This window comes from Eptesicus fuscus, chromosome 12 (genome assembly GCF_027574615.1).
Source record: "Eptesicus fuscus isolate TK198812 chromosome 12, DD_ASM_mEF_20220401, whole genome shotgun sequence".
Taxonomy (NCBI): domain Eukaryota; kingdom Metazoa; phylum Chordata; class Mammalia; order Chiroptera; family Vespertilionidae; genus Eptesicus; species Eptesicus fuscus.
The window spans coordinates 57014614-57036453 of record NC_072484.1 but is presented as its reverse complement, the minus strand read 5'-3'; the positions used below and the strand labels follow the sequence as shown (position 1 = coordinate 57036453).

Here is a 21840-nt window from a genome sequence, read left to right as displayed (position 1 = left end):
ACTCGCCCCAACTCTCCTCTCCCTCTGGGACTCTTTTTTGGGGTGAAACAAGGGTTTACCATCTTTACAAGTTCAGCCTCTGTGCGAAAGGCACCAGCCCAGCCCGAGGAAATGGTACTGAGAAGGAAGGTAGCAGGAAAAGACCTGAAGAAGCTGAAGCAGAGTTCAGGGACCACACGACTGGAAGGGTCCCCGTTAGAACAGAATGTGACAAAATGACTGTGCCTTCATTTGGCCTCAGCACCACGACTCCTTCCTCCCGCTTGAGGTGAGACCTCTTCTGTACACGCTTCCATTCTCACTGGCATCTGCTTGTTCAGCGCCTGTCTTTCCTGCTGGCCGTGAGCCCACTGGGGCAAGCATACCTGTGCGTGGTGTTCCCCACTAAAATCACAGCGCCTAGCCTATCGTAGGTGCTCCATAAACAATTACTAATCAACTAATAATTGATCAAACAACAATTAATTAGTGATAGGTCTACTTCTGACAAGGTTTTGTGGAGTCCAATGTCCTAATTAAAAATTTCAGAATTACCCTTGGGCATAACCCCAACTAGACACAAATTCCTGGGTCTTCCCCAAACCAAACCAACTTCAGGGCCTCAGGTCATGATGAACTGGTCGGAATCACACACCAGGTGACCTAGAACTGTGCTGGCCAATAGACAGCCATTAACCCCGTGTGGCTATCTGCATTTAAACCATTTTAAATGGACTAAAATCGCCGAAACCGGTTTGGCTCGGTGGATAGAGTGTCAGCCTGCGGACTGAAAGGTCCCAGGTTCGATTCCGGTCAAGGGCATGTGCCTTGGTTGCGGGCACATCCCCAATAGGGGGTGTGCAAGAGGCAGCTGATCGATGTTTCTCTCTCATCGATGTTTCTGACTCTCTATCCCTCTCTCTTCCTCTCTGTAAAAAATCAATAAAATATAATTTAAAAATAAAAATAAATAAATGGACTAAAATCAAACATTCGGTTCCTCGGTCCCACCAGCCGCATTTCGAGCGGCCAACAGCCCCGAGTGGCTGGCACATCTCCGTTATCGCCGGAAGTTTCATGGGCCAGGACGGCCCAGAGAGTCACGATTGTCAAAGGACACCAACGGCCCACGCCTATCGGCTCATCTCTGGGTTTCTATCTCACATCCACCCGCTGTCTTTCTCCTCCCACGTCCTAGAATCGCTGGCAGGACATTTCTCTGAAAAATAACCACACCCCCCTGGCAGAGGGACGTCGGGACGGCTCCTCCACAGGGCCAGCGTCTTTGGCCTGCACTTCGGATGTACCTGAATTTTGTTTTAACACCAGCCACCACGGCTGCACACATCGAAAGCCCCGTGCCCCACTGGAGACACTCATGTGACCGGGATTTCTCCCCAAATCAGATTTTTTTTTTAGTAAACTTTCTCCTTCTTCCAGTCACTGGCTTGCCCTCAGAAATCTGGAGCCAACCCTTCCTGCTTCCCTCTGCGTGTGTGGCTCCGCACAGCATCGCCCGGATGGGCCTGAGCGGGTGGGGAAGGAGGCCAGAGAGGAGAGGTGCTCCCTCCCTGGGGCAGGCAGCACTAGGGCCGGGGGACGCCCCCCGCCTACGGGACAGGAAAAGCAGCACTCGAGGGTGAGCAGTCATGTCCTCGAGTTTCAGGATGCTCAGAGGGCAGCCTGTTCCCTGGCACTCAGCCGCTACTCCAGGTTTTCCACAGCGCAGCCACGAATTCCATTTTCTAAAACTGTGGTAAACGACACAGCAATAAATGTGCCACAGCCGCGGGGAAGAGGGCAGGTGCATGAAGTACGTTCACATTGCTGTGCAGCTGTCACCACCATCCATCTCCCTAACTTTTTCATCATCCCAACCAACACCCTGCACCCATTAAACACCCTGCACCCATTAAACACCCTGCACCCATTAAACACCCTGCACCCATTAAACACAACTGCACCCATTAAACACAACTCCCGTCAGCCCTCCCCTCAGCCCCGGAAACCACCGTTCTACTCTCCGTGTCTATGAACCTGACCTCTCCAAGCACCTTATACAAGTAGAATCATATAGTATTTCGCTTTCGGTGACTGGCTTATTTCATTTAGCATAATTCCTTGTAGGGAAGGAAAAAACAACAACACCTTTTTCTCTATCCTCTTAGGTTCTGGGCCTATGAATTAAACTGACAAAAGACAGACTAACAAGAGAAAAGACATACCGGTTTTACTGATGTTACACATGTTACATGCATAGCGGCTTCACAGAAGAGAACAATCCAAAGAGGAAGTGGTTAAACTCGGACTTACATACATTTTAACAAGGGGCGGTAAGTTGTCGAGTTAGACAAAGGAAAGGGGCTTCGAGGGGTGATAAATTGTGGGAGGATGGCTCGGAAACATATGGGGGAAACTAATGGAAGATAAGGCCTGGTTTAGGGGGGCTTGTTCAGGCAGACTCATGTCAGTGCCAGCTGTCTGCAGTGACCAGGCTCACTGCCCTCATTCTGGTACAAGAGAGGTGGGGGATTTACCCTCCGCTTGTTCGTCAGAGAGGAGGGGGACCGAGAGTTCGTCTTCGTGTCTGCCGATTCTCAATGCTTTCAGCTCAAAAACATCAATATGGGATGGCACAGCCTGACCCCCATCCTCCCGGTTCGTCCCTAGTGTACCATGTGTCAAAACTGCCTTCCTGTTCGTACGGTGATTTACCAAGTTCGGTCTCCACGGCCCGAGTTCGAATTGACAAAACAGTGGGCTGATTTTCTAGGAACAAAGTGTGACCAAGAGGCTTCCCCCTGTTCTCTGTTTGTTTTTCTATCAATCAATAAACAAATACATGAGTTTTTAATTGAAGTAACTGTTTGCCAAGAGTTAAGTGCAGCCAGGCAGTGGGGACTACAGAGTTTGACATTAGACGTGATTGCAGAACTGCGTGGAAGGAGGGCCGCCCTGACCGGCGGAAGGGCACTCGCCGTTTGCATCTACCGTGTCCTGCTGACACGCAGCCGGCCCCTCAGAGACCACGCCACCATCTGAGGAGGTGACGCTGGCCCACGCGGACCCCCCGACGCGCACTTCCCACGGTCTGAAAAGGTCTCCCCCCAGAGATAGAGTGAAGGAACCAAACACAAAAATCAGAACTTTCACCTTATCTCTTTCTGCTACAGTACACATTTTTAATCAGATCTCTGAAATTAACAACATAAAAAAATGTAAAATATTTTCTTGACTTTCTAGGAATATCCACCTAAGTTTTAAAGGCCAGAATGCTTGGGCAAATATATTTCTGAAAAAACAGACTGTATCTAATGAATCTAAAAGTCAGACTGATGGGCCCTGATTGAAATCAGATTACAACAGAGCTTTGTACATGTTTTTAAAACAACAGCTTCTACATCAAAGCCATGTGCTCACAACGAAAATGTGCACAGAGAAGACTGTGTCCCAGGACAAAGGAGATGTTTGCTGGAGAAACCACACTTGTAAGCTGCTGATTTTTCTGTTTCCTCTTGAATTCATTTCCTTCTGTACTTAGAGCGGCAAGTTAGATTTCACAACCCGAAATTCTCTTTCCTTCTACTGATCATACAGCATAATACGTAGAAATGTTCCACCATTTATCACCCCCCTTAACCCTAAGGACAGAACAGTCCCGGAGAAAGGTGATTACAGAAAACCACAGTGGCTCAGAGGCAAGGCTCAGTCCAACTCAGCTGTACAGAGTTAAATTTACTGTAAGAGCAATCAGGACCTTCGGACAAACTTGCATTGCTAAAAATGACATCATCTGCAAGTGCAGGGCGTGTCCAGACCATGAAATACAGCTTATGCATCAGTTCCAATGAGCCCACAGTCTCAGATTTAACTTCCTCGCTTTGGGAGACACATTACAAAACTCAAGCCGATGCCGTGACAGCGGGGAGCAGGGCGGGGCACCCCGCAGGGTCCCAGCTAACCGTGATGGCTTTCTGGAGGGCGAATGATCCAAGATTAATGATGGACTCTGTTCTCCTGAAGAATTCTTTTGGGAAGGGCCATCGCTGTTGCAGGCCACTTCCCCCAAATAAATTCTATACTATCCCATTTCTCAAACTTATATCATGTGCCCTTATTCCTGGAGTCAGAATCCCAGAAGGCTCTCCTCCTCATCACTCCCCCGTGCTCACACTCGGCGTTCCCACAGTGCGGGCCATGAGAACATGGGCCTCAGCCTTTCCCATGATGCTCACCACAAATATGATTTTCCGTGGTGTGGGAATCCAAACCTTTTCAGTGCCACCCAATAACTTCATTTTATTTCCTCTTTTTGTCAAGCAGAAAAATTATTTCTCAAATTATCCCGCAAAGTCACAATAATTTTGAAATCCTTTTTCCTGTGTTTCTCTTGACTTGGTTTGCAACATCCATCCCTCCCCTCTTAAGTATCTCAGCCACTCTCTGCTTTCTCTCCTTCCTCAGTCCCATATCCTCCAACCAACTTGCAGCTACACACCCATTGTTCATAGTGTTGCTTTTTGATACTGAAAAGGAATTGGCTATGACATCCCATCGGTATTTATTTCACACCTTTGGGTAAAAACTATGGGTGCTGGCAAGCTCTTACACAGGCCACACCTGTGACTGGGTGGAAGTCTCTTAGAAGCTGAGAAAGTCCTGAGAAAGTATGAGTTTCTCTGCAGATATAAAAAACAGTTTCTTCCTTTGGGCCAAGTCATTCGCAGTTTAAAGAGTAATAATCTGGGAAGTGAAAACACAGGACACTTGCATTTCTTTCGTAATTTATGACCAAATTGGGGAGGGGGGAGGGCAAAAACGCTATAACATAGGTTCATATTTCTCACATCAGCCAGGCTAATCAGTATTACTTCATGTTTTTAAAATCCACGCTTAGCACAGCGACGTGGCAACATTTCATCCATCTGCACTCTGCTTAGGAGGAGCATTATTTTTCTTTTAAAGATGCTGCCACAACCGACCCCACCCCAAGACTGTCAGGTGTGGAAAAGTAGAGAGTGGGGGCTAGTTAGCAAAACAAAAAGAAGAATTGTGCTTATCTGCCTTTCAATGGGAGTTGGCAATGGAGCAGTAGGTCAAGGAAGAGGAACTTTCCTCCAAGAACACGTGGGGTGGCCAATGGATTTTCAAGGTTGGTGACACCTGTGGTATCCTTAAAGGCATCGGTATTGCTCACAATCTTCAGAACAGTCCTCACTGCTCATGCAGACTTATGGGACTGGAATTTTCTTAAGGAACTTGAGGGTATGGCATTCCCTACCTTAGCCAACCCCATGTGGTTTTAAGAGAATCACATGTGGAGAGCGGCTACAGCGTTTGGACAGGTTCAAGCCTGGGACTAATGAGAGGGCATGATCCTCTCGTGGCAAAGCCATGTGCCAGTCCCAGCACAATTATAGCCAAAGGCTATAGTAGTTGTAAGCTTGACCTTATGGTCCGAACCTGGGGTCCCACGTGGCTGAGTGATAGGGCTGAGGGAGGTGCAGCAAGTAAACAAAGCTTGATCAGGTGCATGTAATTGAGTTGTAAACATCTTGACCATGCCCTTACTTTGCCTCGTGGAACCTGGCTATAAAATAAAGACTCAGCTTACAGGCTGTGGTGCTGTCTCTCCATCAGAGAAGCAGCATCCCACCTAGCCCCAGCTTTATTCTCTTGTCTGTCTTTTCTAATCCTTCACCGCCTCCCCCTCCTCCCTCAGGTTCACCCATGGCCGTGCTGAGTGTGTCACAACCACAGAACCCAGTACGGTAAGGGCTATGGGACAGCAAGCCTTGGGCATTGCCCCAGGTTAGAGGGAAGCTTTTGGGCAGGTGTTGAAAGAAATTTCTAGACCCAGATGGAGCTACTCCTGCCCAGGTTGCCACATCAGCAAACTGAGCTTTCATGTTCATGTAAATGCTCAACTTGACCAAACACACAGTATCTCCAGCCAGCCAATCCCCAGACGCCAAGCCAACTCTGGGCTGTATACCTGTTTCTGATGTTTATTCAACCACACCCAATCATGCCTCTTCTAACATTCTATAAAACTCACTCTTGCTGTGAAAATTAATAAACAGAAACCTCATTTAAAATGGAATCCAGATGCGCGACTGATGTGGCTCAGTGGTTGAGTGTCAACTTATGAACCAGGAGGTCATGGTTCAATTCCCAGTCAGGCATATGCCCAGGTTGTGGGCTTGATCCCCAGCGGGATGCGGGGGGGGGGGGGGGGGGGGGGTGCAGGAGGTAGCCAATCAATGAGTCTCTCTGATCATTGATGTTTCTATCTTTCCCTTACTCTCTGAAATCAATAAAAAATATATTTTTAAAAAATGGAGTCCAGAGCCTAGAAGAAAGGACACTTGCATATGTGTCACTCAACACACTATTGATCCCAACAGGAAGAGATGTGCCTTACATCTCTGAAAGTGATCCTACTTTACTAACTCAGTCCCTGCCCAGTAACAGCTCAGTCAATGGGAGACCTGCCATAACTCAGCCAATGAAAAGTCACTGTACTTCCAGCTTTCAGTTTCCTCCAATGAACTCTTTGTTTACAATAGCCCCTCCCAAGTCCATAAAAGAGTGACACTCTTCTTTGTTTCTCTGGACCTGCTGGTGGTTGCCTTTACACCACATGTCCCAAACGGCCCTCTATTTGTTGTTCCTGAATTAACCCATTTTGCTGGAGAAATATCTGGTCCTTTATTTGTTTAAGGTCAGGAGAGCCCAGGAGTGCCCAAGGTCCTTCAGGAAGAGTGCTCCATTGCTTGTGAAGCACTGTACTCCGCCCTCCCCATGGGTGGGTGTTTTCCCTCGAATAAAGGACGAACTTGTTACTAAATTATATAATTAGAGGGGAGTAAGACAAATATGTAGACACTGAATGAAGAGGGGGCCAACAGACATCTGCTCAGTTGAAAATATGTGGCTGCTTTCCATTTCTTTAAAATCATGTTTTGTTTGTTTTTAATAAAAATGTATTATTTTGTTCTCTTTAAATAAATAAAACAATCAATTCTGTGGTATAAGTGGTGGTTCTTAGCCTCCTAGTAAACTGGGCCTAAATTGGCCCACTACCCACAGACTTCACTAAAATTGCCTTCAGTTTTTTCAAGTGAAATATACAAACAAGCATGGTATTTTCAAAGAAGCCCTCAAATTAATCTTTAACATAATTTCCTATATTTCTAGTATTTAACTTTTTCAGAATGCATTTCTCTCTTTGGCCACTGTATGACCCAAGTAACATCAAACCACTCTTTACAGTTGTCTAACATGAACTCTCATAAAATAAAGCTGTCTCTCACCATGGAGAATCCATGTACACTTACATCTTGGCAAAAAAACTTTTTAAAGTTACACCAAGATAGCCGGTCCAGACATCTAAATTATAATTTATATCATTACTTTGATAGACTTAATCGGAACCCACCTTATCTCAAATCCTTATTTCAGCTGCAAGCTGCTGCATTTATTAACAATTATTTTCAAAGACTACATGTGTATGTCACAATTACCATTTTAAAAACACAAGCCATGGTCAGTTGTTTAAACTTATGGTCTCCATGACTGAAAATCAAACTCAGCCACATGATTCTTAACAATGGGAGGGAAGATAAGCTACAAACACGCGATCTCCCAAGAATAAACCCTAATGTAAACTATGGACTTTGGGTGCTAATGGTGTTCACCAATTGTGACAAATGTGCCACTGTGGTGGGAATGTTGATAATGGGGCAGGCTATACATGTGTGGAAGAAGCGGGTGTATGGGAAATCCCTGTACCTTCCCCTCAATTTTGCTACAAGCCTTAAACTAACTGTTCTTTCTAAAACAACAACAACAAACAAACAAACAAAATAAACCATCAATAGAAAAATAAATAACCCACACATTCTCTCTTTCACGCATTCATTCAGCAAATATCCTTTGGGTGCCTACCAGGTGGTACCAGACATGGCTTTCCTTGAGCCACCAATATCCACTATGGACTAATCATACTTATATGGAGACCATATGGAAAATGACATCTAATTCTATCATCCAGAACAAGAGTTACCATTAAAGTCTCAACTCAGCCAAAGACCAGTTAGATCCGACAAGTCCTGAAAACTTCTCTCATCCTCAGTTTCCTCAAATATAAATTGGGATTTACAAAATTTGCTCCCTTCTACCTCCCAGATAGGGAAAGAATAAAATTAGACAATAGCTGTGAAGATTGTGAAACTATAAACTTTACATAGATGAAGTTTATAAACAGTGTGTGTGTATACACACATCATAAGGCAAACATTTGAAATAAAACTAAAAACATGGGTTCCTGCTATAATAATGGACTCAGTTGCCTTCACAATAGATGACAGTTGGTTTCTGATCACCAAAGGTGTTGAACAGTGAGGTCCTGATTGTCCCGTGGATAAAAGCAACCCTGCCATTCTCTCCAACTGATGGTCCATGAACTAGTAATTTGCCTTCCTTTGCAATGTGTGGTCCTTTATATATATTTTATTGATTTTTTTACAGAGAGGAAGGGAGAAGGGGAGGGAGAGGGATAGAGAGTGAGAAACATCGATGAGAGAGAAACATCAATCAGCTGCCTCCTGCACACCCCCTCCTGGGGATGTGCCCGCAACCAAGGTACATGTCCTTGACCGGAATCGAACCTGGGACCCTTCAGTCCACAGGCCGACACTCTATCCACTGAGCCAAACCGGTTAGGGCATTGTGTGGTCCTTTTTATCAATACTCTTGACAACAGACTATACAGATTGCTCAGTGACAGAACGTCACTTTTCCTCAAAACCTACACAGTGCTAATCATGCGTTAAGCACAGAGGAGGTCACCCAGACATTTGACCTGGGTTGCTGCTTCTCATCTTCTCCATGGCCAGGTCTGCTTCGCCCATCACACCCACCTCAGGTAGGCATGGGCTGTGGCCCATCTTCCAGCAGGGCCCCTCCTACTACCCCTCATGTCTACTCTGTTCTCTCCTCTCAAATTCATTTGCACACATGGCCAGTGAAACATTTGGAAGTGTACCTCTGATGGTGCCCCAGATAAAAAACCTGCCATGACTCCCCTTTGCCTAAAATCCTAAAACCATAAAGCCCAAACTCCTAACCATAGCTGTTATGGTTGAATTGTCTCTCCCCTCAAATGGATATGTTGGAATCCTCACCCCAGGGCCTCAGAATGTGACCTTACTTGGAAAAAGAGTCCTTGCAGAGGAAATTGAGTTAAAATGAGATTATTAGGATGGGCTCTATCTCCAGGATGACTGGTGTCCTTACATAAATAGGAAATTTGGACAGAGACGCATACAGAGGGAAGACGTTGTAGAGAGGGAGAAGACGGCATCTACACTCCAAGGAGAGAGGCCGGCGGCAGACCCTTCCCTCACAGCCACAGAAGAAACCAGCTGTGCCCACACCTCGATTTACTCTTTACCGTGGATGTCCCTTCACGTCCCATCACCAGGCCCTCCCTCACGTGCTCTCTTGGCTTATGCTGGCATCCTCTCACCTCTGCATGTATTCACTAGAACCATCCTTCAAAGCCCTGGTAAGATGTCACCCCCGCAAACAAGTTCTCATGTGCCTCCTGGCAGGAAACAATTTCTTCCACCTCGGAGCATCCTCCGCTGTTTGTGCTTCTCTTCTTGCAATTCTCATTTCTACCTTTTATTTTGTACTGCTTTCCATTTATGTCTCATTTCACCTAAAGGATGGGAACTTCTAGAGAGCAAGAGAGAGGTCGGGTCCCTTGCTAGTCCTGTGCCAGACATAGGCCCAGCACAAAAATGTGTTTAATGAAACTGAGTAACCAACAGTCTTCAAAGAATAAGTCCTCTTTAATCCTATTGAGCTTTTCTGCCAGTTCACAGTGTCTTATACTAATTCTGTAGCCTTAATCCAACATTTTCAAGGGCTATAAATGTGAAATGGAGGTGTGTGTTTTTTTTTTTACTCCATTATGGCTTTATCTAGTGTTCTGCATTTGTTATATATTTATCACTTCATTGGTCTTCAGAAATATCGGAGAAGTAACCTTACTGTCATTATAAATGATTTTCTACATTCTTTTTTCACCAGTCCTCAGTTGAAACACAACTACTCTATAGAAATTGTGGTGTACACATACAAAGGAATATTAGTCAACAATAAGAAGTGATCAACTATTGATACATAATACAAAAAAGATATACCTCAAAACAATTATGCTTAGTGAAAAAAAAAAAAAGCCAACCATAAAAACAGCACGCACTGTATAACACTACATAAAACTTCAGAAATGGCAAACTCATCTACAATGATGGAAAGCGCATCAGCCTGGGAAGGTATGTGGGGGGGAACTGAAGGGAGGATATAAAGGAGTACGGGGAAACTTTGTGGTGATGGAAATGTTCAATATCTCAATTGTGGTGTTGATTTCATGGGTCAAATATTAAATTATCCAACTTTAAATATGTACAGTACATACAGTATGTCTAAGTTAATCTCAATAAACCAACTATTTTGCATTGGGGTTATTTTTAAATCTCTTCAGGACCGTGGAAGCAAAATGCTAGCTAGTCTTGTCCCAACTACCCAAAATATCTCTCTGTTAAGTGAAAACCAAAAACAGCATCACTGAGTCTTTTTCAGAGTTTCAAAATGAGAATTAAACTAAAGTGTGGTGATGTGTTTTTTTAATGTGCTGGATTACTCTTCAGACACACAACCAATTGCTTTGTCTATTGGGAACTGACGCTTATAGTTATTTTTGTACTTTTAAAGGTGTGGATCAACGATTAAAGAAAGACATTCAAAACAGAAATTTTCATAACTACCTTCAAATCGCCATTTTGTGTAAAATAACACAAAGCAACAAAGACATAAATTAGCATTTTGAAAAGCAGGTAGTCTACTCATTGGGATTATTTTCCAGTGACACTTCCGACATGGAGTGTGTAGAGGATGTCTTTCTATTTGATTCACGAAATAAGCCATTAAAGGTATTTCTGCTTCCCCTCCTGCTCCGTCGGTGAGCAGGGAATCTGCGTTACATCTTTCCAGTTGTTTTTTACAATGATCAACACAATGACTCCCAAATATCTCAAGAGCGGCCAGATGATGCAACATGTTGGGATGGGAAACGGCACATCATGTATCATGACAACAAAGCCGGGCCTGGTCTTGTGGTCCTGAAAGGGAAGTCCCAGCCAAAAGCAGCTGACGGCTCTGCAGCGTGGGCCACTGACACACGGATCAGGTCTGAACACCGTCCTGACAACAGGCCAGACTGGAGATTCTGGAACATCCTGGATACTCAGAGGGGCTCCAGTCTACCTCCCTGCCCAAGGCCCTCAATTCCACCAGCATATTGAGAGCATTCTGGCTTGAAATGGACTGAGCCAGAGAAAAGCTTCAATAGTGAAAAGACTGGATTGAGGACTGGAATGTGAAACTCGCCCCTCCCTGAGTTCTGTCGCAATCACTGCCTCAGCTTTTGGGCTACGCTGTCAAGATCCGAGGGGAAGCCTCAGCAGGGAAACAAGTAGCATTTTCACCACTTCACTTTCGAAAAAGTGTAGGCCCGTAAGCCGTGATCCTTCAACAGCCTCCCCGCTGAGACGCTGGAAGCTTGAAGCAAGAGGGACATTTCTAGCACCCTGTTTTACAACTGGTCATGAGCACGTCTCTGAGAAAGATCAGCAGATTACACCCCTGCACTCGGCGGATACTGTACAATAACTAGATGTAAAGATGGTGCCCTAACCGGTTTGGCTCAGTGGACAGAGCGTCGGCCTGCGGACTGAAAGGTCCCAGGTTCGATTCCGGTCAAGGGCATGTACCTTGGTTGCGGGCACGTCCCCAGTAGGGAGGTGTGCAGGAGGCAGCTGATCCATGTTTCTCTCTCATCGATGTTTCTAACTCTCCCTCTCCCTTCCTCTCTGTAAAAACTCAGTAAAATATATATTTTTAAATAAAGATGGGAAAAGTTAGGGAAACACTGAGAAGCCTCAGAGTAGATTGCCTTTCGTCGAAATGACCATTTTGAGAGGCCTCCACCTAAACCATCTGTCTCTTAACCAGATTTTGTTTTAACCAAACTTACAGTAAAATACAGTCCTGAAAGGCCAACTGCAAAGAATAACTTTTAGGCGTCTTTCCTAATCATCTAATATTTTCTTAGGTGGAAAAAAAAAAAGGACAGCTGGGCCCTGACACACCCAGGAAAGTTTGCTTCGACAGCATTTTCAACCCGGGAATTGGGTTAGTTTGAGCCCTGCCCCCTTTTTTCAACACCCATCACCACTTTAAAACAGGAAGGCAAGAAGAACATTTCCTGTTGAGTCTTACTGTGACCCGTTCATTATTTTCCTCCACTGTGCACTACTACCACGACGGACACTACTGTGCTCCTGTCCTGACCCTGCCAGGAAAATCCATCTCCGCAAGAAGTCACACTCGCACCAGTTGACCAAGCGGTCCGTTGCTATTCTTTTTTTTTTTTTTTTAAAATATATTTTATTGATTTTTCACAGAGAAGGAGAGGGAGAGAGAGAGAGAGTTAGAAACATCGATGAGAGAGAAGCATCGATCAGCTGCCTCCCGCACACCTCCCACTGGGGATGTGCCCGCAACCAAGGTACATGCCCTTGACCGGAATCGAACCCGGGACCCTCCAGTCCACAGGCCGACGCTCTATCCACTGAACCAAACCAGTTAGGGCCCATTGCTATTGTTAAGTATAGAAACTGCTTCATTGAGGACGGTAGCAGTTCGTTCTCAGTAGTAAAAAAGTCTTGTACCCAATAATAAATCAAAACAGCTGGGGGACAGTCTGGGAGTAATCTGAACACTGGCACAGTCTGTCAGTTGTAGCTTTTAAAAAACAGCATGGACGACACTGACCGCCCTGCGCAGAGCCTACCACCTCACTCACACTCGGTAACACTAGTAAGTGCCTCCTTCACGCTACCAACGCGAGGAAGAGGATGTGTTCTAAAGGCAAAGCATGAAGGCAGCGTGTCAGTGGCCGCGGATGGGCAGAGCTCGCCACCCTGGGGGCACCCGGGAACATGCAGCTCACCCGCTGACTGGCCTCCCACAGGCCCCCCGCGCCCCCCCCCCCCAGCCAGCCACGCCCACGCGGCTGGACCACCGGTTACTCCGGGAGGAGAAACGCTTCCCTGGCTCTTCCACAGCAGTCTCTGCGAGTTTAACTTCAAGTTTAAGAGTTGCTTTCCGCCCTAACCAGTTTGGCTCAGTGGACAGAGCGTCGGCCTGCGGACTCAAGGGTCCCAGGTTTGATTCCAGTCAAGGGCATATACCCTGGTTGCGGGCACATCCCCAGTTGGAGATGTGCAGGAGGCAGCTGATCGATGTTTCTCTCTCATCAATGTTTCTAACTCTCTGTAAAAATCAATAAAATATATACTTTTAAAAAGGAGTCGATTTCAGTCATTTCAGTTTCGTGATGATCTTAGCCCACCGAATGGATTTCACTCTTCAGCCCTCCCGTCTTTCTCTGCCGTGTCAGGAAGCATTAGCTTCAAAGGCAAAGCCTGAGAGATGAGGCCACCTGAGCGGCAACAACACTTCAAACCAGCAACAGGACCAGGCACAGCCATTAGTCCTGCTGAGTGCAGCTCACATGAGCGAAACAGGCGCGTCTGCACCGTTCTGTCCCTATGGCGCCTCCCCGTAAGGCAGAGGTGAGGACACCGTGCCTCAGAGAGGGTGAGGGGCTTGCCTGAAGTCACACAGCGGGGTGGGGGGAGAGCTCAGGCCAGAAGGCAAGACTTTCACCTCCTCTTCGGAACATGTTGGCCACGCCAGCCAGCCTTGGGGGACGGCCTCAGGGGCGGCCTGCCCCCACTCACTTCCACCCTCCTGCTCACCTCGGAACTGTAATTCATTTACCAAGTGCCAACGTGGGAGACTAGATCAATCAAGGGAGGAAGACCAATTCATGGGACTACAACGGGGCTTAACAAAAAGCAAATTTTTCCTTAAGACCACGACCTCTATTGGAATCCCATTAATTTTCCCCAAGATAAGGTAGGAAATGTGGCCCATAAGCATAAAAGTTGTTTCCAAGACCTCTGCCTGCCCTATCTGCTCCTCTGCCTGAGCTTGTGGTGAGAGGACATGCACATGGAAGCCTCTGAAAGCCTGAAGGCTCCAGTCTTATCTGCTGGGAACCTGGGAAGGGAAAAGGTCACAGAAGCTTGAAAGGAAGGTCTGAGGGGTCTAGGGAAGCTCACAAGATACAACCCCAGAGGGCAGATAAAGATGGAAAATGCGAGAGAACCACACCAGCGGCAGCGCCAGACTCTGGGGTCTGGGGTCTGGGTGCCCCGTGCACGTGTTAGCAAGAGCTCTCCCACGCTCCCTCATGCCTCCTCCATTCATTCGAGCCTCCCTGGACCCCACGCTGTTTAACAGCCGAAGGAAAAAAAAATCCCCGAAGCCATACATACAAGAGGCTCATCTGGAATTGTTCCTGGAGATACAGAAAACGTAGAATTGTCTCTAGAAAACATAAGCCCTCAGTCTTAAGTGTTCTTAGTTTAGTTTTTTGGTGTGTGTGGGTGTGTGTGTGTGTGTGTGTTTTAAGGCTTTTCCTGGCTGAGATTACTCCTTAAAAGGCAACTTTTCTTCCAGCTGAATGACCATCTGCTCCCATTGGAACCAGAGGATTACAGAAGTTCTGGAAACTCAGCACTTAGAACTCACACCTGCTGCACATGCGCACATCCTTGGTCTGTGTTCTCACAGCAGCACAGGTTCCTTCAGTTGGCCGCATCCGGATCCCTCCCCCGACTGATGAGATTTTTTTAAAGAGCTAATGGGAGACATTTCACCAAGATGCCACACACCCAAGAAGGGGGTGGGGCAGGGGTCGGTAGAGACTGATAAGCCCTAGTCAGTTTGTGGTGTCAGAGAGCCGGAAACTGCAGCCAGACCGGCAGCGCCGCGGCCCTGAGCCGGCAGGGAAGCCGGTGCCGGGGAATAACCCTGCCTGGCATCTGGGATCCTCAGGTCCAACCGCAAGGCTCCAGCAGGCAGCTGCTCCGCACACAGGACGCCCCCCAGGTCTCCAGTGCTGTCGGCTGGACCACCGCAAGCTGAGTGGGAGGTTATGCAACTATCTGGAATTACTGCCATGAGGCATGAAGGATGCATGAAAGGAAGCAATGCCCGGTCCAAGAAGGAGAAGAAAGGTAGCGCTGTTGCTACCGCTGGTACACCCAAACACCCCCCCCACACACACACACACACAGAGGGGCTCTGAGAAGCCTCCGCCCTTCCCTCCGCCCCGCCCATCGTCACAGCGCGGGTGCCGGCCTGTGTCACACACACGCATCCTTGGGGTGCTCATCCCAGGGTGTGGGTTTAGACAGCAAGGGGCTACCGGGGTGTGCAGTGGGGAGAGCCTACGGCTTGGAAATAACAGACCTCGATCTGAATCCAGGCTCTGCTACTTCCTAACTACATGCCCTCCTGCAAAATGGGGATACCAGCCCATTACAGGGATTGCTGTAAAGACCGAAGGCAACGGAGATAAAGGGGCTCATCATGTTACAACGATGCAGGCCTGGGAAACTGTACTAAGCCTCCCAACCCGTTCTCAGTCCCTGTTATGGGGGAACTGCCTTGCATGACGAGGGCGCAAATGTTCTTTGTAGCTGAGTCCTGTGCAATCTGCACTAAAACAAGCAAATGCATTCTCCATCCCAGGGCCAGAGGCCAGGCCCCAAGGCCAGCAGCCTGGGTTTGCAGCTCAGTCTCTTACCATCATGTGACAGGCAAGTCAGGGAACATCTCCCGTTTCCTTGTTGGTAAAATGGAGACAATGGTGTTCAGCTTGAAGGGCTGTCACAAGAATTAAACTAATGTAGAGAGAGCAAAGTCCTGACGCAGTGCCTGCCACTCAGAAGTTTCTTTACAGCTTCGGAAAAGGAACTGCTCAAAATGCCCACATTCTATATAATAAAAGCCTAATATGCTAAGTGTCTGGTCAACCGGTCAGCCGTTCAACCAATCAAAGCATAATATGCTAATGATATGCTAAGGCTGCTCAACTGCTCACTATGATGTGCACTGACCACCAGTGGCAGATGCTCTGACTGGTAGGTTAGCTTGCTGCTGGGGTCCGGCCAATTGGGACTGAGCGAGATGGGCCGGACATGCCCTGGAGCCCTCCCTCGGTCCCTCCCTGGCCTGCCAATCTCCCATGTCTCTTCCCCAGCCCCAATCATGCACCAGTGGGACCCCTCGGCCTGGCCTGCACCCTCTTGCAATCCAGGACCCCCTAGGGGGATGTCAGAGAGCCAGTTTCAGCCTGATCCTGCAGGCCAGGCCGAGAGACCCCACTGGTGCACGAATTCGTGTACCGGGCCTCTAGTATCATATAAAAACCCTCTCTGCTTCTAGTTTCACATATCCCATACTCAATTTGCAATCTCGAATCTAAGGCTCTTCATACGCGCAAACAAAGCATTGTCTAAACTCTGGAAATGCCCATGGAGGCTTAGCGCCCAATGACGGACCAGGCACAGGCCTTCTCCTCTTCCCCCATCACACCCCTTGTCTCCTCGCCTGTTCCCACCTCCATTTGGAGCATATTCAGTCTCTCCCTCTGGCTTCCTCACTTCTCTCCTAAGCCTGCAGAGTTCCGTCTCTTTAACTCTTCACCTGCTTGGCTGCTATCAACTCTCTTTCTCCACCGAAGCCTTTGAAACATCTGATTCTTGGGTAACTGGGTCCCCTCATGTCCTCCCTTAATCGCACAGGAATCACAGCCCTGCACCCCTGAAACTGCCTCTTTCTGCATAAGCCAATCTTCCTGCTAGCAACACCTCTGGCCTCTCGTCCTGAGGTCTCCACGATGTAGTTTCCTCCTCCAAAAGCTTGGCTTTGTCCCCCCACCCCCAACCCCCCCCAGGCCTGGCCCCTCTTCCTCCTTTCCCCCCACTGCCCCTGACAACCCAGGTCCGCTCCAACTGGATGAAGGCCTCACTGGCTCACACCTGCCCCTCCCAGCCGGCTCAACCGTTACCAGATGCTAAACTGCACTTCTAGCTCCAGATCTCGGCCAGCCTCCAGCCCTATCCAGGCAAACAAACCTTGGAGAGAATGCGTTCGGGTCCACTCCCCTGCACACAGCGAGCACTGCGATCAACTAGATGCAATCTTCCTGCGGGTGGAAGGCCTTGCCCTTCGTTTGTGACAAACCCAACACCTGTGAAGGGCAACTAACCAAGCACACCTGTGCTGCTCACACCACCTGGAACGTGAGAGCCTCACGCCACAGGCCTCAGGGCGAAGGCCCCAGCAATGCAGCTCTCACCTAACAGCCTGGGAACTGGGAGGAGTTCCTCACCAGCAAACCTAGAAAATGCTATGCCACTCTTTCTCATTTAAGTATTAAAAAATGTTTCTCCTTTTGTCTTCACTCATCTACTAATCCTCAACATTCAGAAAACATTTCGTAGTTGAAAAACAAGGTAAACCGGGCCTTTCCTGTCTCTAAAGAAACAAAGAAAAAAAGAACAGGACTGAGTTAGCTGCTTAATTTCAAGATTTTCAGCTTGATTGGCTAAAACAGTCTGTTTTTACTTTTTTAAGTTTCACTTTTAATGCAGTCCTTTTAAGCACATTTGAATTGATTACACGGTTATTATTGAGGAAAAATCCCGAGGTCACTGATTTTGGTCCTGTTTCATAAAATAGCAATTTTTGTCCTTCCCACCTGCCTCTCTCTCACCTGCTGATCTGGAGGTGATGCACCCCACACTGAAGATAATTTGTTTCACTGATTTTGATGAAATACAACAATTAAATTGCCGTTCGATTTCCCAAGCACTAAAATAATCTCAGAAACTTTTAAAAAATCACTTAAATGAAAAGTATTACCTCCCCACGTGAAAAATTATTTATTTCTGAGTTGTTACAAGTAAATATTAAAGTTATAACGAGCCACAAAATTCTATTCTCGTGTAAGACAAATGAAATATTCCTGATTAACAAATCTAATTTTATAGAAATCAATTCAAATTGTATTGAATATTTACAGGTCTCTACCACGACGTAAAAGTCTTACTTGGTTCCGAATTCACTGACTGCTAACCGACTCCAGATGCAGACAGAGCGACTGCACTGCACCCCTGACCATGTGCCCAGCTCAATGCGCGGCCGGCGATTCCCCTTCAGCCTGTTTGTGTCATCCAAGGTGGGGTCTCTTCTAGGTGGTTGGTGACCCAGAGGAATTATCCCTTTTCTGTCTTCAGCTCCCATAGCAGCCCACGGGGGTGCCTTAGGGACCACGTGCCCCTCACCTGCCTGAAGGTTCCTGACTTCTGGAAGGAGGTTTTCTGGAGTACAAGTTTCAATCCTGTCCCTTTGCTTTGCCCAAGACAAATCCGCCCACTGGCTATCACTCTTTGCTGCAGTGACAACTGTGCTCTAAGACAAACAACGTATTCTTAGGGGAAAACCATTAATTTCAGCCATCAGACGTGCTCCACAACAGCCGTGTGTTCACATGGGCCCATCCTCGGATGTAGGGCTTACACAAGGACACGAAGACGCGCCATGAGCACCGAATGAGTGTGCTGTATGTCACGGAATCCTCACTCTATTGCATTGCTTCCTCTTGTGTGTGTGTGTGTGTGTGTGTGTGTGTGTGTTTTAAGCTGGTGAAATCTTTCTGAGCAAAAAGATGATTAATTCTTCCCCTTGTCTTTAAAAACCATGCTCTCATGACAACCTCTTAGCCAATCCCCAAATCTAACTTGGAAAAAAACAAAACAACGACAACACACGTTTAAGCAAGTTATTCCTGGGACTTGAGAGTTCTACAGCCCTGGAGGAGGTCAGTTTTGTAGGGACATCTGAACAAAACTCATCTGTTTTGGGACACTCCGCTAGTCCTACATAGAAGCGTTTTCAGCACTATGCATTTTGAATGCCCCAGAACTCACAATATGGATCTAATTAGGTCCAGCTGCCTTATGTTAGTAATAAAACTGAAGAGAGAGAGAGAGACAGGGAGAGGTGGGGGTAGGGGCTGTGTTCATTCCCTCCTGTGCCCTGGTGATCACCAGCGGGTCGTGAACATCATCAAGGCTCACTCAGGGCAACACATGCCTCCCAACCACCCTGCGAGCCCCGGCCCCGCTCGCGCTGAAACTTTCCAGCTGCGGAGTTCGCACCGGCCCCGGAAGAGATGTGCGCACCGGCCGGAGCCCCACGCTTGGACCCCACCCCACCGCCCCCGCCCGCTCCCGGCGCACCCCGCCCGCTCCCCGGCACTCACACCAGCGCGGACGGGCAGGGCATCTGGCTCCAGGCACAGTTGTATTGAGCCTGGATGAAACTCTCACTTCCCTCCTGCACGGAGCAGCTCACATTCTTGTTCACGATGTAGGCGCACCAGTTCCTGGGGCGGAGAGAGGGAGAGGGCAGCGTCAACCCCGAGGCTGGGGGAGACGGGACGAGCGGATGCCGCAGCAGACGGAGCCGGGAGAGGGAGGTCGTGCACCCCGCGGAGGCGGGAGCTCCGCAAAGCCGACCTTCGGGCGGTGCGCGGGCAGCCGGCGGAGAGCCGGCATCTTTTCCCTAAAAGAGCCGGGAAGGGGAAGCACCGGCCCCTGGGATCCCAGGAAGTCCTGGGAGGAGTTTTCGGATCCCTCCGCTCTGCGGGACGCCCCTGCGCGCCGCGGCCCGGGGGGCAGCACGACTCGAGGCGCTGGCGAGGTCCCCGGGACCCCGCGCGGACCACGGAGTGCACGGCCGCCGGCAGGAGGCGCCCCCCAGGGGCAGCCCGAGGGGGACCCCGGCGGCGGCTCATCCTCTCTGGCTGGGCAGTTTCGGGGCCCGGCCGCAGGTCAGGGAGTGAAGGCGGGGGCCCTGGGCTTAGAGAAGTGGCCTCGCCGTCCTGGGGCGCAAAGGGGGGCCCCACACTTACTTGTTCCTGGCACTGGGTCGCGCGGGGTGCCTGGGCTGCGGGCCGGCTTGGCACAGTCCCGCGCCGCCCAGGGCCAGCAGGGCCAGCGCCCAGCGCCAGGACGCGCGGGGCCGGGGCCACATGGTGCGCGCGGCGGGATCCGGAGCGCGGCGGGTGGCGGCGAGCGCGCGAGTGTGCGGGCGGCCGGGGCGCGGCCGGGAAGCAGGAGGCTCGGGCCCTTCGCCGGCCCCCACCGCGCTCCGCGGCCGCCCCCTCCGGCTCCTCGCACCACTTCTCCTTTTCCACCCCGAGGGCCCGCGCTTCTCCTCGGTCCCTCAATGACGCACAGGTCCCCCCGGGTGCCGCCCTCCGTATTTCACTTCCCTCTGCGAAACGTGACTCTCCCTCCACCACGACTCCCTGTCTCCAGCCCCGCGGCCTCTCAGCAGGGGGCTCGGGGTGAGAGGGCGAAAGGGCTCGGGAGAAGGGTCTGCGTTCCAGAGTTCCCAATTACTCATTCCTTTGGTCTCTTCCCAGAAGCCGGGCCACCCCGCCTCCCACCTTCCAGCAGGCGCGCCCCGGCCCCTCGGGAAGCGGCCGCAGCCGGCGCGGCGCAGCCCTCACGTCGAGCCTGGGTGCCGGCGTCCCGGGGTGAACGAGGGACACCGTTATCAGTCCTTTATCAGAGGCGACTCGGATTTCCCCTTCTGGCAAGACGCGGCCGTTCCCCCGCGTTTGGATTTGGGAGCGTTTAGGGGGAGATGAACGCGGAGCCTCCTCCTTTTCTTCACCCGACCCTGCCTCGTCCATCCCTGTAACCGGTTCCAAGTCGCCGCCGTGCGGCGCAGAGGGGACCATCCGCCTCCCCACGCTTCCCAAGTGCATCGCACTGACCTTCGAAAGCAACCTCGGCTCCGCTGCCGCTGTCCTCCTCTGAACTTGGTTTTTCTATCAGCGTTCAAGCCATTTACTCCACAGCAGTCGCCCTGCTTCTGAACGGTGGAGACACGGCTAGCCCTGTCTTGTCACTTGCCTGCATGCATTCTTCATATTCGTGAGCCACACTCACCGTTACCCATTTCTTGGGGGGGATGAAGCAAGCCCGCTGAATAATCTATACTAATAAAAGGGTAATATGCTAATTAGAGTGGTTGTCTTCTGGACATCTTTCCAGACAAAGCCGCAGTGGCTACAAAGGCCAAGGCTCAGGCAGCCATAACCAGCTGCAGTGGCAGCAGCATTGGGGTTATGGGGGTGGTGCCTCCAGAGGGAGGCCAGACTGGGGGCCAAGGCACAGGCAGTTTGGGGTGATCAGGCTGATAGGGGAGGGCAAGGTAGGGGCAATCAGGCTGGCAGGAGATCAAGGTAGGGGCGAGCAGGCAGGCAGGCAGTGGGTTTAGGGACAATCAGGCAGACAGGCAGGTGAGTGGTTAGGAGCCAGCGGTTCCGGATTGTGAGAGGGATGTCCGACTGCTGGAAGTTGGACATACCCTGAGGGGTCCCAGATTGAAGAGGGTGCAGATTGGGCTGAGGGGCACACCCCCCCTACCCCCCCTCCCACCAGTGCACGAATTTCGTGCACCGGGCCTCTAGTGTTACATAAAATCCAGACCAAAGGGTTTGTGTTCTTGTATTTGAGTTTACCCGCTGCATCGAATGAACACAGAGTGAGGGTGTTTGCGTGGGTTAACTGTAATGACCGCGAGCTGTGATCACGCTGATGGCTGTGAATTCTGTGGACAATGATAAGGCTTAGCTGTGTTCCCTACGCTACTGCAGGAGGCCATTGGCCCCTTCCATTTCTAATATGTTTTGAAGGGGGATGTTGGCCTTTTGATTTGCAAATGAGAGAACGTTCCCTAAGTAGAAACTTTGCAAGATCCAAGCAGAAATGATACCATGTAAGGACATGG

At 49.3% G+C, this 21840-nt stretch overlaps 1 protein-coding gene across 1 annotated transcript in view; it reads right to left on the bottom strand.

Moving 5' to 3' along the window:
• Window positions 1-20167, bottom strand: part of EMILIN2 (elastin microfibril interfacer 2) — a 44565-nt gene extending 24398 nt beyond the window's left edge. The window contains exons 1-2 of the mRNA XM_028139253.2: window positions 19949-20167; window positions 19298-19420 (exon numbers count right to left, since the gene is read on the bottom strand). Of these exons, the coding sequence (XP_027995054.2) occupies window positions 19298-19420; window positions 19949-20070 (245 nt within the window). The 5' untranslated portion in view covers window positions 20071-20167. The remainder of the gene's footprint in view (window positions 1-19297; window positions 19421-19948) is intronic.
• Between the last annotated feature and the right edge of the window lie 1673 nt (window positions 20168-21840).